A 22,056-nucleotide genomic window follows, 5' to 3' on the forward strand; every position below is an offset into this window, starting at 1 on the left:
ATCCATTAAAATGATCAATGAGGCCAGGCGAGGTGGCTCAGCCCTCAAATCTCACCACTTTGAGAAGCCAAAGTGAGCGAGTCACTTGAGCTCATGAATTTGAGATCAGCCTGTGCAACACAGCAAAACCCCATCTTTACAAAAAATACAAAAATTGGCTGGGTATGGTGGTACACACCTGTAGTCCCAGCTAATTGTCAGGGCTGAGGCTGGAGGATCGCTTAAGCTCAGGAGGTCAAAGCTGCAGCCAGCCTTGTTCGTACTACCGCTCTCCACCCTAGACTGAGTGACAAAGTGAGATCCTGTCTCAAAAAAAGGGGTGGGGGGCTGACAACACCAAATGATACACAAGATCAACAGACCACTAGCTAGATTAAGAAAGAAAAAAAAGAGGGGAGATCCAAATAAGGACAATTAGAAACGACAAGGTGACATTACAACTGATCCTACAGAAATACAAAAGACTTCTGTGCACACTAACTAGAAACTCTAGAGAAATGGATAACTTCCTAGAAACACAGACCCTCCCAAGGTTGAATCATAAAGGAACTGAAGCCCTCAACAGCCCAATATTGAGTTCTAAAACTGAATTGGTAATTTAAAAAAATCTACCAATCAAAAAAAGCCCTGGACTAGATGGATTCACAGCCAAATTCTACCAGACATACAGAGAAGAGCTAGTACCAATCCTACTGAAATTATTCCAAAAAATTAAAGAGGAGGGATTCCCTCTTCTGTAAAGCCAGCATCATCCTGACACCAAAACCTGGTGAAGTCACAACAACAAAAAAAGAAAACTAAAGGCCAATATCCCTGATGAACACAGATGCAAATATCCTCAACAAAATACTAGCAAACGGAATCTGACAGCAAATCAAAAAGTTAATCCTCCACATTCAATTAGGCTTTATTCCTGGGATGCAAGATCAGTTCAACATGCATAAATCAATAAATGTGAGTCACCACATAAACAGAATTAAAAACCATATGATCATCTCAATAGATGCAGAAAAAGCCTTTGATAAAATCCAAAATCCTTTCATGATAAAAACCCTCAATAAACTATGCATTGAAGAAATACATCTCAAAATAATAAAAGCTATCTATAGACAAACCCACAGCCAACATTATGCTGAACAGGCAAATGCTAAAAGTATTCCCCTTAAGAACTGGAAAAAAACAAGGATAGCTACTCTCACCACTTGTATTCAACATAGTACTAAAAGTCCTAGCAAGAACCATCAGGCAAGAAAAAGAAATAAAAGGCACAGAATTAGAAAAAGGAGGAGTCAAATTATTGCTCTTTGTTGACTTTATGTTTCCATACCTAGACAACCCTAAAGCCTCCACCAAAAGGCTTCTAGAACTGATAAATTACATTAGTAAAATGTCAGGGTAAAAAAATCAATATACAAAAATAAGTTGCATTTCCAAACACCGATGACAAACTGAGAGCCAAATAAAGAACATATTCCCATTTATAATGGCCATAAAAAATACCTAAAACTACACCTAAGTAAAAAGGTGAAAGATATCTACAAAGAGAGCTATAAAACACTGCTGAAAGAAATAACAGAAGACATAAAGTAATGGAAAAACATTCCATCGTCATATTTAAAATGTTAAAATGGCCATACAGCCCAAAGCAATCTACAAATTCAATGCTATTCATATCAAACTACCAATGTCAATTTTCACAGAATAGAAAAAAACTAAAGTTCATATGGAAACAAAAAAAAGCCCAACTAGCCACAGCAATTCTAAGCAAAAAGAAAAAAGCCAGAGATATTACATTACCTGTCTTCAAACTACACTACAAGGCCGCAGTAAACAAAACAGCATGGTACTGGTACAGAAACAGACACATGGACCAATGGAACAGAATAGAGATTCCAGAAATAAGGTCACATACCTATAGCCTTCTGATCTTCAACAAAACATGCAATGGGGAAAGAACTACCTATTTAATAAATGATGCTGGGATAACTTGCTAGCCATATGCAGAAGAATGAAACTGAACCATACCTTTCACCATATACAAAAATTAACTCAAGATGAATTAAAGACTTAAACCTAAGGCCTAAAACTATAAAAATCCTAGAAGAAAACCTAGGAAATACAATTCTGAGTATCGGCCTCAGAAAAAAAATTATGACTAAGTCCTCAAAAGTAACTGCAACTAACACAAAAATTGAAAAGTAAGACGTAATTAAACTAAAGAGCTTCTGCACAACAAAAGAAACTATCAATAAACAGACAACCTACAAAATGGGAGAAAATATTCACAAACTATGCCTCCAACAAAGGCCTAATACCAAGAATCCATAATGAACTTAATCAATTCAACAAGGAAAAAACAAATAACCCCATTAAAAAGTGGGCAAAGGACATGAACAGACATTTCTCAAAAGAAGACATACAAGTGGCCAACAAGCATGCACATCACAGATAATCACAGCAATGCAATCAAATTAACAATGAAATATCATCTCATACTAGTCAGAATGTCTATTATTAAAAAGTCAAAAAATAACAGATGCTGGTGAAGCTGCAGAGAAAAGGAAATGCGTATACACTGTTGGTGGTCATGTAAATTAGTTCAGTAACTGGAGAAAGCAGTTTGGAGACTTCTCAGAGAACTTAAAACAGAGAATCTACAAAACAATGTATTTTCCTTTGGGTATATACCCAGTAATGGGATTGCTACCATTCAATCCAGCAATCCCATTACTGTGTATATATCCAACGGAAAATAAATTGCTCTATCAAAAAGACACATGCATTCATATGTTCCTTGCAGCACTATTTATAATAGCAAAGACACAGAATCTACTTAGGTGCCCATCAACAGTGGAATGGATAAAGAAAACGTGGTACATATACATCATAGAGTACTATGCAGCTGTAAAAAAAACAGGGAAATCATGCCCTTTGCCACAACATGGATGCAGCCAGAGGCCATCATCCTAGGTGAATATTGACACAGAAACAGAAAACCAAATATTGCACATTCTCATTTGTAAGAGGGAGCCAAACATTGGGCACACATGGACATAAAGATGGGAGCAACAGACACTGGAGACTACTGCAGGGGAGGGAGAGAAGGGGAAAAGGGCTGAAAAACTACCTGCTGGGTATTATGGTCACTACCTGGGTGAGGAGAATCAATTATACCCCAAACCTTAGTATCATGTAATATACCCATGCAACAGACAGGCACATGTACCCCCTGAATCTAAAAAAATGAAATTAGAAAAATAAATTGGCCTGCCAAGAACCAGTATAGAGTTAGCTCTCCTAGCTCTTCATTCTGATTTAAAGATGTCTTAGAAATACCTTTTAAACAAAACTTTCATTAAAAAAATGCATTTGTCATACTTAACAAAGAAGAAACTATTAAAAAGTTTGTATATCAAACACTTCAAATTTTAAGAAGAAATCATACCTGAAAGGAAGGCTAGTTTTTTCTTCAGAATGGGTAATATTACTGAGGCCTCCATTTTACTCCAGTGAACTTCCTTAATTCTGAAAACACAGAAAGTCAAATGTCAACTACAAGACAACAATTATTCCACGAAATATATCCTGATGATAGTTTATCCCAGAGTTTCTAAACCTGAGAACTACTGACATTTTGAGCAAGATAATTCTTTTTTTGTAAGGAGTTATCCTGTGCATTGTAGAATAGTTTGCAGCATCCCTGGTCTCTACTCACTAAAAACCAATACCACCTCCCTTTCCCAGCTGTGACAACCAAAATGTCTCTAGACATGGCCAAATATCCTCTGGTAGGCAAAATCACAAGTGGTTGAGAATCACTGGCTTAATTCTTTCTCAGAGCAATACTCGGGCTAAAACACTGCCTGGTACATACCAGTAACTAAAAAATTAATTCGTTGAATAAACAAATGAATCAATCAAACAGGCAGTCAATCCTCCTTTGTGTTCCTTATTAATTACACAGCTTAATGCCAAATATCTGATTCTTTCCATTTCACTATTAAATGGCTTTTTCTGATTTCTCATATTTTTACTCCCCTATAACACATGGTACCACATCTTATCCTGTTTATCTCACATTTTCTGATACATTGTTTCAATTTTTGCCCCCATTGTTAACTGCCTCCATCTCTCTACATTTTACAGTTTTTAATTTTCCAGAGAAAAATTTGATTAGGCCAGCTCATCTTTTTGTACCAGGCCACAATTCACTATTCTTTGATTCAGTTTTCCAGGGTCTACTCAGCCATAGCCAGGGGTTATAGCTAAATACAAAAAGGGACTACCCTTATAGCAAGGGCTAAGGGCAAGATAGTTTCCCTTAAATGGAGGTTTTGCCATGGCAGGCATTCAGGCTAGGCCAGCCCAGTATACCATCAAATTTTGATTTTAAGGAGAGCAGGACCTTTCAAACAAAACAACAACAAAAATGAACAAAATCAGATTCAATTCTATTATCCTCTTATACTCATGTCTGAGAGAGTATTCTCAATCACATTTTATCCCTTCCTCCCCTGTCCCATCTCACACCCACCCACCATCACAACACAGAGCAGTTCCTTGAAGTACACTGTGAAATTTTATTGTATTTAGTGAAAGCATATTCTCTTGAAGACATTTCTAGAACAGCAGAAAATATGACTCTTTGTATATTACTTATTCAGCAAACACCTGCTATTAACCTATCCCACCTAAGGCTGTGCTATCAGCTAGAGCTAAAAACTCCAGAAACAGCCCTGCTCTAGGGGGCGGGAAAAAAAGGCAGTCTTTAAAAAACAAAAAAAATAGATGTTAAGGCAAAAAAAAGATGGAATTGTAACATTGGTCAGATAATGGCTAATTAAACAAGACTAATTGAACCAGTATATAATTTTATAGCTTTTGTGTATACAATTTAAAAAAAACAACCATTTGCCTCTGTCTTCAAAGAAAACAAGTTGTCCATCTAGATGATATATTCAAGTTCCCTTGAATATTTGCGATTTGTTTATTCAAGTTTGTTCTAAATTAGCCCGGCAAACAGACTAGTAGGAAGTAGAAGGAAAAAAGCTCACAATTTACATCTTTAATCTAAAACTAGTAGCACTTCATGATGAGTTGTTATCCAGTTATACAAGAACCCAGACAGCTTGGATTCACATCTTAGATCTCCTGTCTTGTGACCAGCTTGTTGAAGACCTGATTTGAAAGTTTGATAAAGGGGTGATAATAATTATTATAATTAACATTGACTAAGTGTTTATTATAAACTATGCACTGTTTTGAACGATTTCTTTTTATTATCTTAGTCTTCACAACATTTCTACAAGGTAGGTACTATTATTTTATTAGCCCCAAACAGCTTGTTGTTTTCCAGTCCCATCATGGGACAAACCCCGTCTATTCCTTCAGACTCATCTCTGGGTTGCATCCTAAAATAATGGACAAATCTGACCCTCAGACTCTCAAAAACAAAGTTTCATTTTCTTGTGTAATACAACATGGCCACCTTATAAACTTTCAGATCAGGAATCCTCCTGGCCACCAGGTGGGACCCTTGCCCCAGTTTACTATTTTACAGCTTGACCTTTTCTGTTGCAACTCTTTTAAATGGTCTGAAGTTCCTATTCCAGGCTTTCATAACTCACTCTCTCGGGATCCTGATCTCCACCAAATCTGCTGAATGTGCATGACTATATTCTCTGGCCCCACTGACTCTTTTGACATTTTGGATGGCCTTTCTTTTACTCTCTCCCGTTCTCCCCAACTAGCTGGATGGGTTGAGGCCACACCTTCTTCCCCTAACAAACCACCTTCACATTCAATTACACCTACTCCATCTGCTCCCTCTCTCTCACCTTCCCCTCAACATCCCAACCTTTGATGTTGTTTTCCAGTGCCTCCTCCTTATCAGGGATTCTATTCCCTTTCTCATACTAGGTCAGAGGCCACCTATGATCTCATTTTGGCCTCAGAAAAAGTTCTGCTGCTCCAGGACGTGGCAAATGGGGATCTAGGAACCATCAGAGTCCATGTTCCCTTCCTAATGTCTGATCTCTCCCAAATAAAAACTAAGCTTTGGCTCTTTCAGTAGGGGCCTTCCTCATTTCATGAAGGAATTTAAAGGACTATTGCTTCCTTCTACCTCACTTGGCAGGACATGTATATTATTTTTACCACTTGTTGCACCCATGAGGAAAAATCCCACATATGGTCTCTGGCTCAAAGGTGAGCAGATGAAGTGCATACCCCAAACCCCCAGGAGTCCGGCCCTGGGAGAACAGCAATGCCTTACACTGATCCTAGGTGGGGTTATCAAGAGGGAGACCACAAAAGGAAATGTCATAATCACATGATCACTTGCCTGATTCAGGGCATGAAAAGGGCCACATAAAACTTGTAAATTATGCCAAACTAAGGGAAATAAGACACGGGTCAAATTAAAACACAGGCCTATTTTATACCAAGCTGGCTGAGGCTACGAGAAAATATACTAATATGAACCCCCAGAGCCCAGAAGACCTCACTGTCATAGCTGTTTATCAGCCAGGCATCCCCATACATCAGACATGAACTCCAAAAGCTAGATCAGAGACCACAAACTACTTTCCCAACATTGCTGGACACAGCCTTCAAATTCTTCAGTAATTGAGAACAGAATAAGGGGAACAGAGCTACAGAGAAAGAAAAATGCAAGGACAAGAGACAGGCTTAACTGTTGGCTGCTTTAGAAGCCTCCAGCCCATTCCAGATTGTCCTAAGGACACTTCTCCAAGTAAGTGTTCTTGATGCAGAAGGACAGGCCACTGGATAAGGTTTGACTCTGTGTCCCCACCCAAATCTCATCGTCAATCCCCATGTTTTGAGGAAGAGAATTGTAATCTCCATATGTAGAGTGAGGGAAGTGATTAGATCATGGGGGTGGTTCCCCCATGCTGTTCTTGTGATAGTGAGTTCTCAAGAGATCTAATGGTTTCATAAATGGCAGTTTCCCCTGCCCTCCTTACTTCTCCCTCCTGCCACCCTGTGAAGAAGGTGTCTGCTTCCTCTTCTACCATCACTGTTAAGTTTCCTGAGGTCTCCCCAGCCATGAAGAACTGTGAGTGAATTAAACCTCCTTTGTTTACAAATTACCCAGTCTCAGGTATTTCTTTATAGCAGTGTGAAAACAGACTAAATAGAAACTTCAACTTAGATAGTCATACTTCAGGGGTTTAAAATATAGCCCACACTTATTCAAACAAGCCCTAGCAAGAAACCTAATTGAACAATCTCTTAAGAGGGGATAACTTCTAAACTATGTAAATTACCTCCTCATTTGATCCTCCTTCACAGAACTCCCACAGCAAATGAAATGGAAACCTTAACTTCCCAACAAAACGAAAATAATTTTTCCCTAATTCAAAGGTTACGTAAAGGTTATATATCAAACAAGGTAAAAGGAACCAGGGAATAAGAGAGACATGAAGAAGGTTATAAAGGTAAAAAGGCATTTTGCGAAAGGAAGGTTATTTAAAAAAAAAAAAAAGACTTCATATGAGAAAAAAAAATCTCGTATGGTAAATTCTTGTCCTAAAATAGAATGACTGGTTGTTTAAGAAAGAGGAATGTGGGAGGAGCCAAGATGGCCGAATAGGAACAGCTCCGGTCTACAGCTCCCAGTGTGAGCGACACAGAATACGGGTGATTTCTGCATTTCCATCTGAGGTACCGGGTTCATCTCACTAGGGATGGCCAGAGAGTGGGTGAAGGTCAGTGGGTGTGCGCACCGTGCGCGAAACAAAGCAGGGCAAGGCATTGCCTCACACAGGAAGCGCAAGGGGTCAGGGAGTTCCCTTTCCTAGTCAAAGAAAGGGGTGACAGACGGCACCTGGAAAATCGGGTCACTCCCACTCGAATACTGCACTTTTCCGACGGGCTTAAAAAACGGCGCACCAGGAGATTATATCCCGCACCTGGCTCGGAGGGTCCTACGCCCACGGAGTCTCGCTGATTGCTAGCACAGCAGTCTGAGATCAAACTGCAAGGCGGCAGTGAGGCTGGGAGAGGGGCGCCAGCCATTGCCCAGGCTTGCTTAGGTAAACAAAGCAGCCAGGAAGCTCAAACTGGGTGGAGCCCACCACAACTCAAGGAGGCCTGCCTGCCTCTGTAGGCTCCACCTCTGGGGACAGGGCACAGACAAACAAAAAGACAGCAGTAACCTCTGCAGACTTAAATGTTCCTGTCTGACAGCTTTGAAGAGAGCAGTGGTTCTCCCAGCACGCAGCTAGAGATCTGAGAACGGGCAGACTGCCTCCTCAAGCGGGTCCCTGACCCCTGACCCCTGAGCAGCCTAACTGGGAGGCACCCCCCAGAAGGGGCAGACTGACACTTCACATGGCTGGGTACTCCAAAAGACCTGCAGCTGAGGGTCCTGTCTGTTAGAAGGAGAACTAACAAACAGAAAGGACATCCACACCAAAAACCCATCTGTACATCACCATCGTCAAAGACCAAAAGTAGATAAAACCACAAAGATGGGGAAAAAACAGAGAAGAAAAACTGGAAACTCTGAAAAGCAGAGCGCCTCTCCTCCTCCAAAGGAACGCAGTTCCTCACCAGAAACGGAACAAAGCTGGACGGAGAATGACTTTGACAAGCTGAGAGAAGAAGGCTTCAGACGATCAAATTACTCTGAGCTATGGGAGGACATTCAAACCAAAGGCAAAGAAGTTGAAAACTTTGAAAAAAATTTAGAAGAATGTATAACTAGAATAACCAATACAGAGAAGTACTTAAAGGAGCTGATGGAGCTGAAAACCAAGGCTCGAGAACTACGTGAAGAATCCAGAAGCCGCAGGAGCCGATGCAATCAACTGGAAGAAAGGGTATCAGCTATGGAAAATGAAATGAATGAAATGAAGCGAGAAGGGAAATTTAGAGAAAAAAGAATAAAAACAAATGAGCAAAGCCTCCAAGAAATATGGGACTACGTGAAAAGACCAAATCTACATCCGACTGGTGTACCTGAAAGTGATGGGGAGAATGGAACCGAGTTGGAAAACACTCTGCAGGATATTATCCAGGAGAACTTGACCAATCTAGCAAGGCAGGCCAACATTCACATTCAGGAAATGCAGAGAACACTACAAAGATACTCTTCGAGAAGAGCAACCCCAAGACACGTAATTGTCAGATTCACCAAAGTTGAAATGAAGGAAAAAATGTTAAGGGCAGCCAGGAGAAAGGTCGGGTTACCCTCAAAGGGAAGCCCATCAGACTAACAGCTGATCTCTCTGCAGAAACTCTACAAGCCAGAAGAGAGTGGGAGCCAATATTCAACATTCTTAAAGAAAAGAATTTTCAACCCAGAATTTCATATCCAGCCAAACTAAGCTTCATAAGTGAAGGAGAAATAAAATCCTTTACAGACAAGCAAATGCTGAGAGATTTTGTCACCACCAGGCCTGCCCTAAAAGAGCTCCTGAAGGAAGCGCTAAACATGGAAAGGAACAACCGGTACCAGCCACTGCAAAAACATGCCAATGTGTAAAGACCATTGATGCTACAAAGAAACTGCATCAATTAATGGGCAAAATAACCAGCTAACATCATAATGACAGGATCAAATTCACACATAACAATATTAACTTTAAATGTAAATGGACTAAATCCTCCAATTAAAAGACACACACTGGCAAACTGGATAAAGAGTCAAGACCCATCAGTGTGCTGTATTCAGGAAACCCACCTCACGTGCAGAGACACACATAGGCTCAAAATAAAAGGATGGAGGAAGATCTACCAAGCAAATGGAAAACAAAAAAAGGCAGGGGTTGCAATCCTAGTCTCTGATAAAACAGACTTTAAACCAACAAAGATCAAAAGAGACAAAGAAGGCCATTACATAATGGTAAAGGGATCAATTCAACAAGAAGAGCTAACTATCCTAAATATATATGCACCCAATACAGGACCACCCAGATTCATAAAGCAAGTCCTGAGTGACCCACAAAGAGACTTAGACTCCCACACATTAATAATGGGAGACTTTAACACCCCACTGTCAACATTAGACAGATGAACGAGACAGAAAGCCGACAAGGATACCCAGGAATTGAACTCAGCTCTGCATCAAGCTGACCTAATACACATCTACAGAACTCTCCACCCCAAATGAACAGAATATACATTTTTTTCAGCACCACACCACACCTATTCAAAAATTGACCACATACTTGGAAGTACAGCTCTCCTCAGCAAATGTAAAAGAACAGAAATTACAACAAACTATCTCTCAGACCACAGTGCAATCAAACTAGAACTCAGGATGAAGAATCTCACTCAAAACCGCTCAACTACATGGAAACTGAACAACCTGCTCCTGAATGACTACTGGGTACATAACGAAATGAAGGCAGAAATAAAGATGTTCTTTGAAACCAACGAGAACAAAGACACAACATACCAGAATCTCTGGGACACATTCAAAGCAGTGTGTAGAGGGAAATTTATAGCACTAAATGCCCACAAGAGAAAGCAGGAAAGATCCAAAATTGATACCCTAACATCACAATTAAAAGAACTAGAAAAGCAAGAGCAAACACATTCAAAAGCTAGCAGAAGGCAAGAAATAACTAAAATCAGAGTTGAACTGAAGGAAATAGAGACACAAAAAACCCTCCAAAAAATTAAAGAATCCAGGACCTGGTTTTTTGAAAGGATCAACAAAATGGATAGAGCGCTAGCAAGACTAATAAAGAAAAAAAGAGAGAAGAATCAAATAGACGCAATAAAAAATGATAAAGGGGAAATCACCACAGATCCCACAGAAATACAAACTACCATCAGAGAATACTACAAACACCTCTACGCAAATAAACTAGAAAATCCAGAAGAAATGGATAAATTCCTTGACACATACACTATCCCAAGACTAAACCAGGAAGAAGTTGAATCTCTGAATACACCAATAAGAGGATCTGAAATTGTGGCAATATTCAATAGCTTACCAACCAAAAAGAGTCCAGGACCAGATGGATTCACAGCCGAATTCTACCAGAGGTACAAGGAGGAACTGGGACCATTCCCTCTGAAACTATTCCAATCAACAGAAAAAGAGAGAATCCTCCCTAACTCATTTTATGAGGCCAGCATCATCCTGATACCAAAGCTGGGCAGAGACAAAACCAAAAAAGAGAATTTTAGACCAATATCCTTGATGAACATTGATGCAAAAATCCTCAATAAAATACTGGCAAACCGAATCCAGCAGCAAATCAAAAAGCTTATCCACCATGATCAAGTGGGCTTCATCCCTGGGATGCAAGGCTGGTTCAATATACACAAATCAATAAATGTAATCCAGCATATAAACAGAACCAAAGACAAAAACCACATGATTATTTCAATAGATGCAGAAAAGGCCTTTGACAAAATTCAACAACCCTTCATGATAAAAACTCTCAATAAATTAGGTACTGATGGGACATATTTCAACATAATAAGAGCTATCTATGACAAACCCACAGCCAATATCATACTGAATGGGCAAAAACTGGAAGCATTCCCTTTGAAAACTGGCACAAGACAGGGATGCCCTCTCTCACCACTCCTATTCAACATAGTGTTGGAAGTTCTGGCCAGGACAATTAGGCAGGAGAAGGAAATAAAGGGTATTCTATTAGGAAAAGGGGAAGTCAAATTGTCCCTGTTTGCAGACGACATGATTGTATATCTAGAAAACCCCATTGTCTCAGCCCAAAATCTCCTTAAGCTGATGAGCAACTTCAGCAAAGTCTCAGGATACAAAATCAATGTACAAAAATCACAAGCATTCTTATACACCAACAACAGACAAACAGAGAGCCAAATCATGAGTGAACTCCCATTCACAACTGCTTCAAAGAGAATAAAATACCTAGGAATCCAACTTACAAGGGATGTGAAGGACCTCTTCAAGGAGAACTACAAACCACTGCTCAATGAAATAAAAGAGGATACAAACAAATGGTAGAATATTCCATGCTCATGGGTAGGAAGAATCAATATCGTGAAAATGGCCATACTGCCCAAGGTAATTTATAGATTCAATGCCATCCCCATCAAGCTACCAATAACTTTCTTCACAGAATTGGAAAAAACTACTTTAAAGTTCATATGGAACCAAAAAAGAGCCCGCATCGCCAAGTCAATCCTAAGCCAAAAGAACAAAGCTGGAGGCATCACGCTACCTGACTTCAAACTATACTACAAGGCTACAGTAACCAAATCAGCATGGTACTGGTACCAAAACAGAGATATAGATCAATGGAACAGAACAGAGCCCTCAGAAATAACGCTGCATATCTACAACTATCTGATCTTTGACAAACCTGAGAAAAACAAGAAATGGGGAAAGGATTCCCTATTTAATAAATGGTGCTGGGAAAACTGGCTAGCCATATGTAGAAAGCTGAAACTGGATCCCTTCCTTACACCTTATACAAAAATCAATTCAAGATGGATTAAAGACTTAAATGTCAGACCTAAAACCATAAAAACCCTAGAAGAAAACCTAGGCATTACCATTCAGGACACAGGCATGGGCAAGGACTTCATGTCTAAAACACCAAAAGCAATGGCAACAAAAGACAAAATTGACAAATGGGATCTAATTAAACTAAAGAGCTTCTGCACAGCAAAAGAAACTACCATCAGAGTGAACAGGCAACCTACAGAATGGGAGAAAATTTTCACAACCTACTCATCTGACAAAGGGCTAATAACCAGAATCTACAATGGACTCAAACAAATTTACAAGAAAAAAACAACCCCATCAAAAAGTGGGCAAAGGACATGAACAGACACTTCTCAAAAGAAGACATTTATGCAGCCAAAAAACACATGAAAAAATGCTCACCATCACTGGCCATCAGAGAAATGCAAATCAAAACCACAATGAGATACCATCTCACACCAGTTAGAACGGCAATCATTAAAAAGTCAGGAAACAACAGGTGCTGGAGAGGATGTGGAGAAATAGGAACACTTTTACACTGTTGGTGGGACTGTAAACTAGTTCAACCATTGTGGAAGTCAGTGTGGCGATTCCTCAGGGATCTAGAACTAGAAACACCATTTGACCCAGCCATCCCATTACTGGGTATATACCCAAAGGACTATAAATCATGCTGCTATAAAGACACAGGCACACGTATGTTTATTGTGGCATTATTCACAATAGCAAAGACTTGGAACCAACCCAAATGTCCAACAATGATAGACTGGATTAAGAAAATGTGGCACATATACACCATGGAATACTATGCAGCCATAAAAAATGATGAGTTCATGTCCTTTGTAGGGACATGGATGAAATTGGAAATCATCATTCTCAGTAAACTATCGCAAGAACAAAAAACCAAACACCGCATATTCTCACTCATAGGTGGGAATTGAACAATGAGAATACATGGACACAGGAAGGGGAACATCACACTCTGGGGACTGTTGTGGGGTGGGGGTAGGGGGGAGGGATAGCATTGGGCAACATACCTAATGCTAGATGATGAGTTAGTGGGTGCAGCGCACCAGCATGGCACATGTATACATATATAACTAACCTGCACATTGTGCACATGTACCCTAAAACTTAAAATATAATAATAATAATAATAATAATAATAATAATAATAAAGAAGGAGGAATGCTTAGGACAAGTCACAAAGTCCAAGCATGTCAAAAATAGTCTGTGTAAGTCATAAGAAGGTTTGTAAAGGGAAATTTATGAAAGGAATTTTGTATGTGATTAAGTTGGTTATAACTGAAAGGGAATTATTTAGGATAGTCTTTGTAACATTGCCTCTCCCCATGTTAAAACAAGGTTTTCTTACGGTATTAATCTGTTCTTAATAAAACTGCAAGTTTTACTTTTCATTTTGTAACGTTTATTTTTAAAACTTCTCAGAATCATCTCAGTTTAACTTTTGCTGTGTCCCACTACTTTCTGCTTTTTCTCCCCTAAAGAAGGCCTAATAAAATAACACTCCCCAGTTTTTGTCAGCTCCTGTCACATTTTCCTCCAATTCTAACTGTTATTATGGCCTAATGTTAACATTAGCATAATATTTTAATGTTTCAACTTTAAGTCAAAAAACTTAAGCAATGTTTTCCTCGAACATAATTTAATTCGGACCCTTGGCTTTTCTTGATATGTCTAAATTCTCAATGTAATCAAAAAAACAACTTATGCTGTTCCTAAGAGTCATGTATTCCCCTGTTGAACACATACTTTCTGTGTCTAATTAAATTCAAACACTTTTTCATTGAGTTTAATTTTCAGGTTACCTAAATGGGTTTCCAATAAGGAAAAACAGTCACAAAGCAAGAGGTTTGTCTCCCTTTTTGTCCAACGGCTTTAAAAAACAAAACTTTATCTTCTAGAATTCAACAGTTTCACTTTCAAATGATACTGTGAATGGAATCATTCTCTCCCCAAAGACGCCTGCTACCTTTATGAATCTCACCTGGATTCAGCTGGTCACCAGTTTCATCTTGACATGCTTCTCCTCTCTGATGAGTGCCTTCCTCCAGAAAGATCCAATATCCTAAGTCCCACAATCTGGGACAATGACCCACAGGGTCTCCTGACAAACCAACAACCATAGGTAGGGCCTACTCCATGCCCTAAGCATGCCAGACAGTAGTTGGAAGATGAGACCTCCACCTCATTGCCAAAGATTTGTCACTGCTGTTCTGTCAGAGGGGGTGGGGGAGATGTGGAGTCCTGATAAGTAAGCAACAACAAGGAAGGGGTGATCCCAGATGGGAAACAATGAACAACTGTTCTGATAGATGGTTAATCATAAACAACCTGCAGGCACAATGACCTTGTTCCCCTTGCAGATAGCCCCCTTGCAGCATGACTCTATACAATTTCCCTCCAGCCCCCACCTCTTGGCAGACAACCCTTTCTCTGCTGTGCTGCCCATTGCAACCTTCCAGCATATTTTTATACTTTCGCTAATAAATCTGCCTTTCTTTACCTACAACTGTCTTGGTAAATCCCCTTAAAAACTGCAAAGCCGGCCCCAGGCAGTACCACCCATGACACCCAGGAGTTCAAGACCAACCTGGGCAACATGGCAGGAACTCCACTCTATTTTTTAAAAAAGTCGAGGGGAACAGTGCAGAGAGCTTCCAGGTGGGTGAACACACCAAGGTGCTGAGACGGTAGCACACCCAGAGAGGCCATGGAAGGTCCCCATGCCTCCTCCCCCGATACCTTGCATTAAACATCTCTTCTATAGGCTGCTCCTGAGTTGTGTCCTTTATAATAATCCAGTAATCATAAGTAAATTGTCTTACTGAAGTCTGTGAGCTGTTTTAGTGAATTATCGAACCTGAAGGGGTTGTGGGTGATGAGAACCTTGATTTGCAGCCAAGTCAGACAGAAGTGTGGGTAACCTGCAGACCCAATACTTGTGCCTGGCATCTAAAGAGAGGACAGCCCAGCAATGGCACCTAAAGTGAAGACAGCCTGAGCCTGTAGTCCCAGCTACTAAGGAGGCTGTGGTGGGAGGATTGCTTGGGCCCTAGAGTTTGAGTCCAGCCTGGGCAACATAGCAAGATCCTTGTCTATAAAAAATAAAAAGAAAGAAATGAAGTGAGGACAGTCTTGTGGGATTGAGCCCTTAAACCCTGGATCTGATAACTCCAGGCACTTACTGCTAGAATTGAATTGGGTTGGACACCCAGGTGGTATCTGGAGAGCTGGAGAATTGATTGGTGTGAAGAAAAAACTCACACATTTGATGTGAGAAATATTGTCAATGAAAAGTTTCATATATATATATACAGACACACACACACACACACACACACACACGTGCGTACAGATGAAAAAAGAACTTTTATCTGAGGAATGCAAGTCCTTTTAATTATCAGACCAAGAGAGACACTAAAATGAGACCACAATCATGCCCTACTCCACGTCTTGAGCTGTGTATTCATCTTCTGAAATTGCTTGCTATTGCCATAAGTAGCTATAAATAAATCTAATAATGCCCCACCAGACATTATAACCCACACCCTATAGCTTAACAATGTAGAGCCAATCACTAATCAATGTTATTTCTGTGAACCAATGAGAATTTCTGACAACTTTTTTTCCATAACCCATACCTTATAGCTTAACAACGTAGAGCCAATCACTAATCAATGTTATTTCTGTGAACCAATGAGAAATCCTGACAAACAACTTTTTTTGCCCTTAAAAATCTACTTCTAACTGCTACTAATCAAAGTGCGTGTTCAGGACAATTTGAATCTATGCTCCCAGGTTGCAGTCCTTGAGCTTAGCCAAAAAAACCTCTCTACTTATATTAATTTTGCCTCAGCTTCTTCCTTTTAGGTTGACATGCATACAGACATGCCACTGCCTTGATTCATGCTAAGGCACCAGCACTTTTTCCCACCAATGCTTTTACACCATCAGCACAAATGTCAACACAGTAAACAGGGCAAATAAAACCTAAGAATTATAAAAAACAGTTTTGACTTCAGGGACTCCTGAAATCTAGAAACAAGAGAACTACTGATCTCAGTTGTCCATGGGATGTTCCCCCAGAAAAAAAAAATTCAACCTTGAGGAAGAAATGCAGATACAGAGACAACAGTCACAGAAACAGAACTGGCTTCCTAACCAGATTTTCCTTATGGTATATGAGCAGAGACAAATTCTCAGCTGCCTTTAATTCCTTCCTATTTTTTTGAACTTATTTCTCCATCCTTCTCATCAGTTCTATAAATTATACAAAATAAATCCCTTTTCTGCTTAAGTTGGCTAAAATAGGCTCCTCTTTTAATCAGTGGAGAGAGTTGGTAGAAGCAGCAAAACTAAAATTGAGAGTTTAGTAGACAGTCTCCAACCACATTTAAGGCCTTTTTTTTTTTTTACTCTGTTGCCATTTAATTTGAATAAAAATGCACATCAATACATTGAGATTTTAACCCTTGCCATAGTCAAACCTAATTAAATAGCATCCAAGAAACAGGAACATCTGGAATCCCTAAGACAAGGCATAAGAAATGATAGATGCAGGTGACTCATGGATAAAATCTATTAATGTTATTGAAGATTTCCAAGTCAAATTATTGATTTTACACCATCAAATGCTAAAATTTAATTTTTCACAACTGCATTCTCCACATCTCTAAAAGGGAAAAGGCAAATGGTTTTAGTTTCTCGGTCTAGATTTACTTTGGCAAACTATGATATCCAGAAGCAATCTTCCATTTCATCACTATCTCCTGAGAGATGGGTGCTTTATCCAACCTTTCCTTTACACAACCACTTTAGCATGGTAAAATGCTGGGTTTTAAAAAAATTAAACAGCTTTTAAAAATTGTTTTAAGAATAACTTGAAAGTGATAAAAATGCAGCTTAAAGTAATACTAAAGAGAAATACAGTTTTGTGGGTGTATAAGCCAAGATCAAATGAACTGATAGATAAAAAGTAAAGCAGTCAAGAGATGAAAACAATTGTATTTACTCTGTATCTTCCTCCCTTCTAGAGTCTCCTTTCCATCAATCTCTTTCACTGTTGTCACAAAAGAGATGGGTAATAAAAAATAATTATTACTCTACCACTAGGTCAAATTTAATTTAATTTTTCAAAAGTTATTTGCTCCAGTTTTTCAAGTGTTTAGCACAGTCATTAAAAAAAACAAAAATCTTTCTCTTTCTGGTTATCTTAGTATCTAATAGAAAAATTTAAATAGGTAATGTACAAAATAAACAAAGGAAAAATCTTGCAAAATACAACCAACACCACCACCATCTCCACAATAAAATGTTAAATAACATAAAGGTGGAAAATGGCAAATAGGAGACAGGACTAACGTGCAGCTCCCACTTGGACAGACAGTACAGCATCTGGAGACGCATATTGTTAACTTTTCTTCCAAGACTGACCACAGGAACATAACAGGAAAACTGAAGAGTTCACAGACCCTTCGAAAGAAGTGGCTTGCTGCTGCAAACACCACAAAACAGCTGAAAAACTGTGAATCGATAAAGTGTGAGAGGGGGAAAAGTCAGCCTCTGAACACACATCCCCACTGGGGAACCAAAAAATCCAGATCATGGGAGAAGAATTTAATCTTACATAGAGCTGAAATGGATTTAGGGAGCTGTGTGAAATATAAAAGGAGAAGCAGCAGCTGGAAGAGCCCTGTAGGCACTCCTGGTCCCCAGCATGAGCCCAGGGAAGCCATTCCTGACCTCATTTCACAGAGGTCCCTTAGGGAAGGTAAGGCAGCTGGTGAAATTGGGGGAAGGGCCACAGGGTGAAGGATGCTCCTAGCTGAACTCTGTAATAATTTCAACTGAGCACAAACTTTCCTGAGCAGAATCCAGAGAGTAGGGGGCAAATGGGAAGTGCAGATACAAGCACAGAAGCCACAGCTGACCATGCAGGCGGGCAGGCAGGGAGGTGAGAGACCTGAGAGCCCTGCTTGTTTTCTCAATGTGAAGGCTTGTACCTGAGGGCAAGACCCCAGCCCTGCTCTCTGGCTGTCTGGATACAAACTCAGTGTGGTTGGTGGGGGCAAGGTGGGAGTGAGACTGGCCTTGCTGACTCTATGGGAGCTGGGTGAGGCCTGTCACTGCTGGCTTTTCCACTTCCCTGGTGATCTATATGACACAGCAGAGGCAGCCATAATCACCCTGGAACATAACTCCATTGGCCTGAGAACCACCCATCATCCCCCAAAGTGACAACAGAAACCCCCACCCAAAGAGAGTCGGAGCTCAGACTAGTCTAAACCTGCCGATGGTTTTGCTCTATTTGCCCTGGTAGCCAAAGACAAAAGATAAAGCTCTTGGGAGCTCTATGGCCACAACCAAACCGGAGAAAACAAAGTACTCATCCTGGCCAATGTGGGGCAAGATTATATCCACCTTCTACCACTGCAGCTAGCACTCTCTTGAAAGCGCCACCTCCTGGCTGGAGGCCAACTAAGTCAAGCCATTACAGTAACTCAACAGAATAACCCTGCTCCAAAAAAGGAGAAAACAACAGCTAATTCCACCACCTGCAACACTCTGGCTAAACCAAGGTCCTGATTCTGTCCACATGAGAACTTCACTACCAGCATAACCAGCATTCAGGAAAACCAGCACCAAACAAAACTAAAATCAAGGACTCCCACAGAGTCCACCTTATTTACTCCCCTGCCACCTCCACCTGAGCAGGTGCTGATAACCACAGAGGGGAGACCTAAAGACAGATGACATCACAGGACTCATTGCAGACATTCCCCAGCACCAGCCTGGAGCCTGGTAACCCCAATGGGTGGCTAGACTTACAAAGGCAATAACAATCACTGCAGTCTGGCTCTCAGGAAGCCCCATCCCTAGCACCACACCAAGAGATCACCCTGTAGGACAAAAGAATCTGAACAGCAGCCCCTGAGTTCCAGATCTTTCCACTGAAACAGTCTAACAAAATGAGAATGAATTCTGGTAACATGACAAAATGAGGTTCTATAACACCCCCAAAAGATCACACTAGCTCCTCTCTGGCAACAGATCCAAACCAACAAGAAATCTCTGAATTGCCAGATAAAGAATCAGAAGGTTGATTATTAAGCTATTCAAGGAGGCACCAGAGAAAGGTGAAAACCAACTTAAAGAAATTTTTAAAAATACAGGATATTAACGAAAATGTCTCCAGAGAAATAGATATCATAAAGAAAAGACAATCACAACACCTAGAAATAAAAGACACACTTAGAGAAATGCAAAATACACTGAAAAGTTCCAATAATAGAATTGAACAAGTAGAAGAAAGGACTTCAGAGCTCAAAGACAAGGCTTTCGAATTAATGAAATCCAAAAACGACAAAAAAGAATTTTTAAAAATGAACAAGCCTCAAAGGAATTTGAGATTACGTTAAAACAACCAAACATAAAAATAATTGGTGTTCCTGAGGAAGAAGAGAAATCTAAAAGCTTGGAAAACTTATTTGAGGGAATAATCGAGGAAAACTTCCCTGGTCTTGCTAGAGACCTAGACATCCACTTACAAGAAGTTCAAAGAACACCCAGGAAATTCATTGCAAAAAGATAATCACCTAGGCACATAGTTTTCAGGATATCTAAAGTCAAGACAAAGGAAAGAATCTTAAAAGCTGTGAGGCAAAAGCATCAGGTAACCTATAAAGGAAAACCTATCAGATTAACAGCAGATTTCTCAGCAGAAACCCTGCAAGCCAGAAGGGATTGGGGTCCTATCTTTAGCCTCCTTAATCAAAATAATTATCAGCCAATAATTCTGTATCAAGCAAAACTAAGCTTCATAAATGAAGGAGAGATAAAGTATTTTTTAGACAAACAAATGTTGAATTTGCCAATACCAAGCAAGCACTACAAGAACTGCTAAAAGGACCTCTAAATCTTGAAACAAATCCTCGAAATACACCAAAATAGAATCTCCTTAAAGCATTCATCTCACAGGACCTGTAAAACAATAACACAATGAAAACAAACCAAAGTATTCAGTCAACAAATAGCATGATGAATAGAATAGTACCTCACATCTCAACACTAATGTTGAATATAAATGGCCTAAATGCTCCACTTAAAAGATACAGAATGGCAGAATGAATGAGAATTCACCAACCAAGTATCTGTTGTCTTCAAGAGATTCAACTGACACATAAGGACTCACATAAATTTAAGGTAAACAGGTGGAAAAAGACAGTCCATGCAAATGGACACCAAAAGTGAGCAGGCATGGCGTAGCTATTCTTCTATCAGACAAAACTAAAGCATCAGCACTTTAAAAAGACAAAGAGGGGCATTATATAATGATACAGGACTAGTTCAACAGGAAAATATCACCATCCTAAATATATATGCACCTAACAGGGGCGCTCCCAAATTTATAAAACAATTACTACTAGACCTAAGAAATGAGACACATGGCAACACAATAATACTGGGGAAATATAACACTCTCCTGACAGCACTAGACAGGTCATCAAAATGGAAAGGCAACAAAGAAACAATGGACTTAAACTACACCCTAGAACAAATGGACTTAACAGGTATTTACAGAACATTCTACCCAACAAATGCAGAATATACATTCTTTTCATCAGCATATGGAACATTCTCCAAGATAGATCATACGATAAGCCAAAAAACAAGTCTAATACATTTAAGCAAATTGAAATTATATCAAGTACTCTCTCTAATACTACAGTAGAATAAAATTGGAAATTAATTCCAAAAGGAATACTCAAAACTATACAAATACATTAAAACAATCTGCTCCTGAATGATCTTTTGGGCAACAATAAAATCAAGATAGAAAAAATTTCTTTGAACTGAACAATAATAGCGACACAACCTATCAACACCTCTGGGATACAGCAACAATGGTGCTAAGAGGAAAGTTCATAGCATTAAATGTCTATTACATCAAGAAGTCGGAAAGTGCACAAATTGACAATCTAAGTTCACACCTCAAAGAACTAGAGAAACGAACAAATGAAACCCAAACCCAGCAGAAGAAAAGAAATAAAGATCAGAGCAGAACTAAATGAAACTGAAACAACTACAAAAAAAAGATAAATGAAACAAAAAGCTGGTTCTTTGAAGAGATAAACAAAAATCAATACACCATTAATGAAATTAACCAAGAAAAGTAGAGAGAAGATCCAAATAAGCTCAATTAGAAATGAAATGGGAGATATTATAACCGAGATCATTCAAGGCTGCCATGAACACCATTATGCACACAACCTAGAAAACCCAGAGGAGATGGGTAAATTCCTGGAAATATACAACCCTCCTAGATTAAACCAGGAAGAAAGAAAAACTCTAAAAAGACCAATAACAAGTAGTAAGATTGAAACAGTAATTTAAAAATTCCAACGAAAGAAGTTGAGGACTAGATGGATTCACAGCTGAATTCTATCAAACATTCAAAGAAGAATTGGTACCAATACTACTGAAAGTATTCCAAGATAAACAGGGAATCCTCCCTAAATCATTCTGTGAAGCCAGTATTCCCCTAATACCAAAACCAGAAAAGGACATAACAAAAA

General features: G+C 39.5%; 1 protein-coding gene across 2 annotated transcripts in view; it reads right to left on the reverse strand.

Moving 5' to 3' along the window:
* SESTD1 (SEC14 and spectrin domain containing 1) overlaps positions 1–22,056 on the reverse strand; it is a 156,596-nt gene that overhangs the window by 79,520 nt on the left and 55,020 nt on the right. For both annotated transcript variants that reach the window (XM_004032876.5, XM_055380323.2), the window contains exon 2: positions 3,446–3,525. In XM_004032876.5, coding sequence (XP_004032924.2) covers positions 3,446–3,500 — 55 coding nt within the window. In that variant the 5' untranslated portion in view covers positions 3,501–3,525. The remainder of the gene's footprint in view (positions 1–3,445; positions 3,526–22,056) is intronic.

The sequence above is a fragment of the Gorilla gorilla genome, chromosome 11, assembly GCF_029281585.2.
Source record: "Gorilla gorilla gorilla isolate KB3781 chromosome 11, NHGRI_mGorGor1-v2.1_pri, whole genome shotgun sequence".
NCBI lineage: Eukaryota > Metazoa > Chordata > Mammalia > Primates > Hominidae > Gorilla > Gorilla gorilla.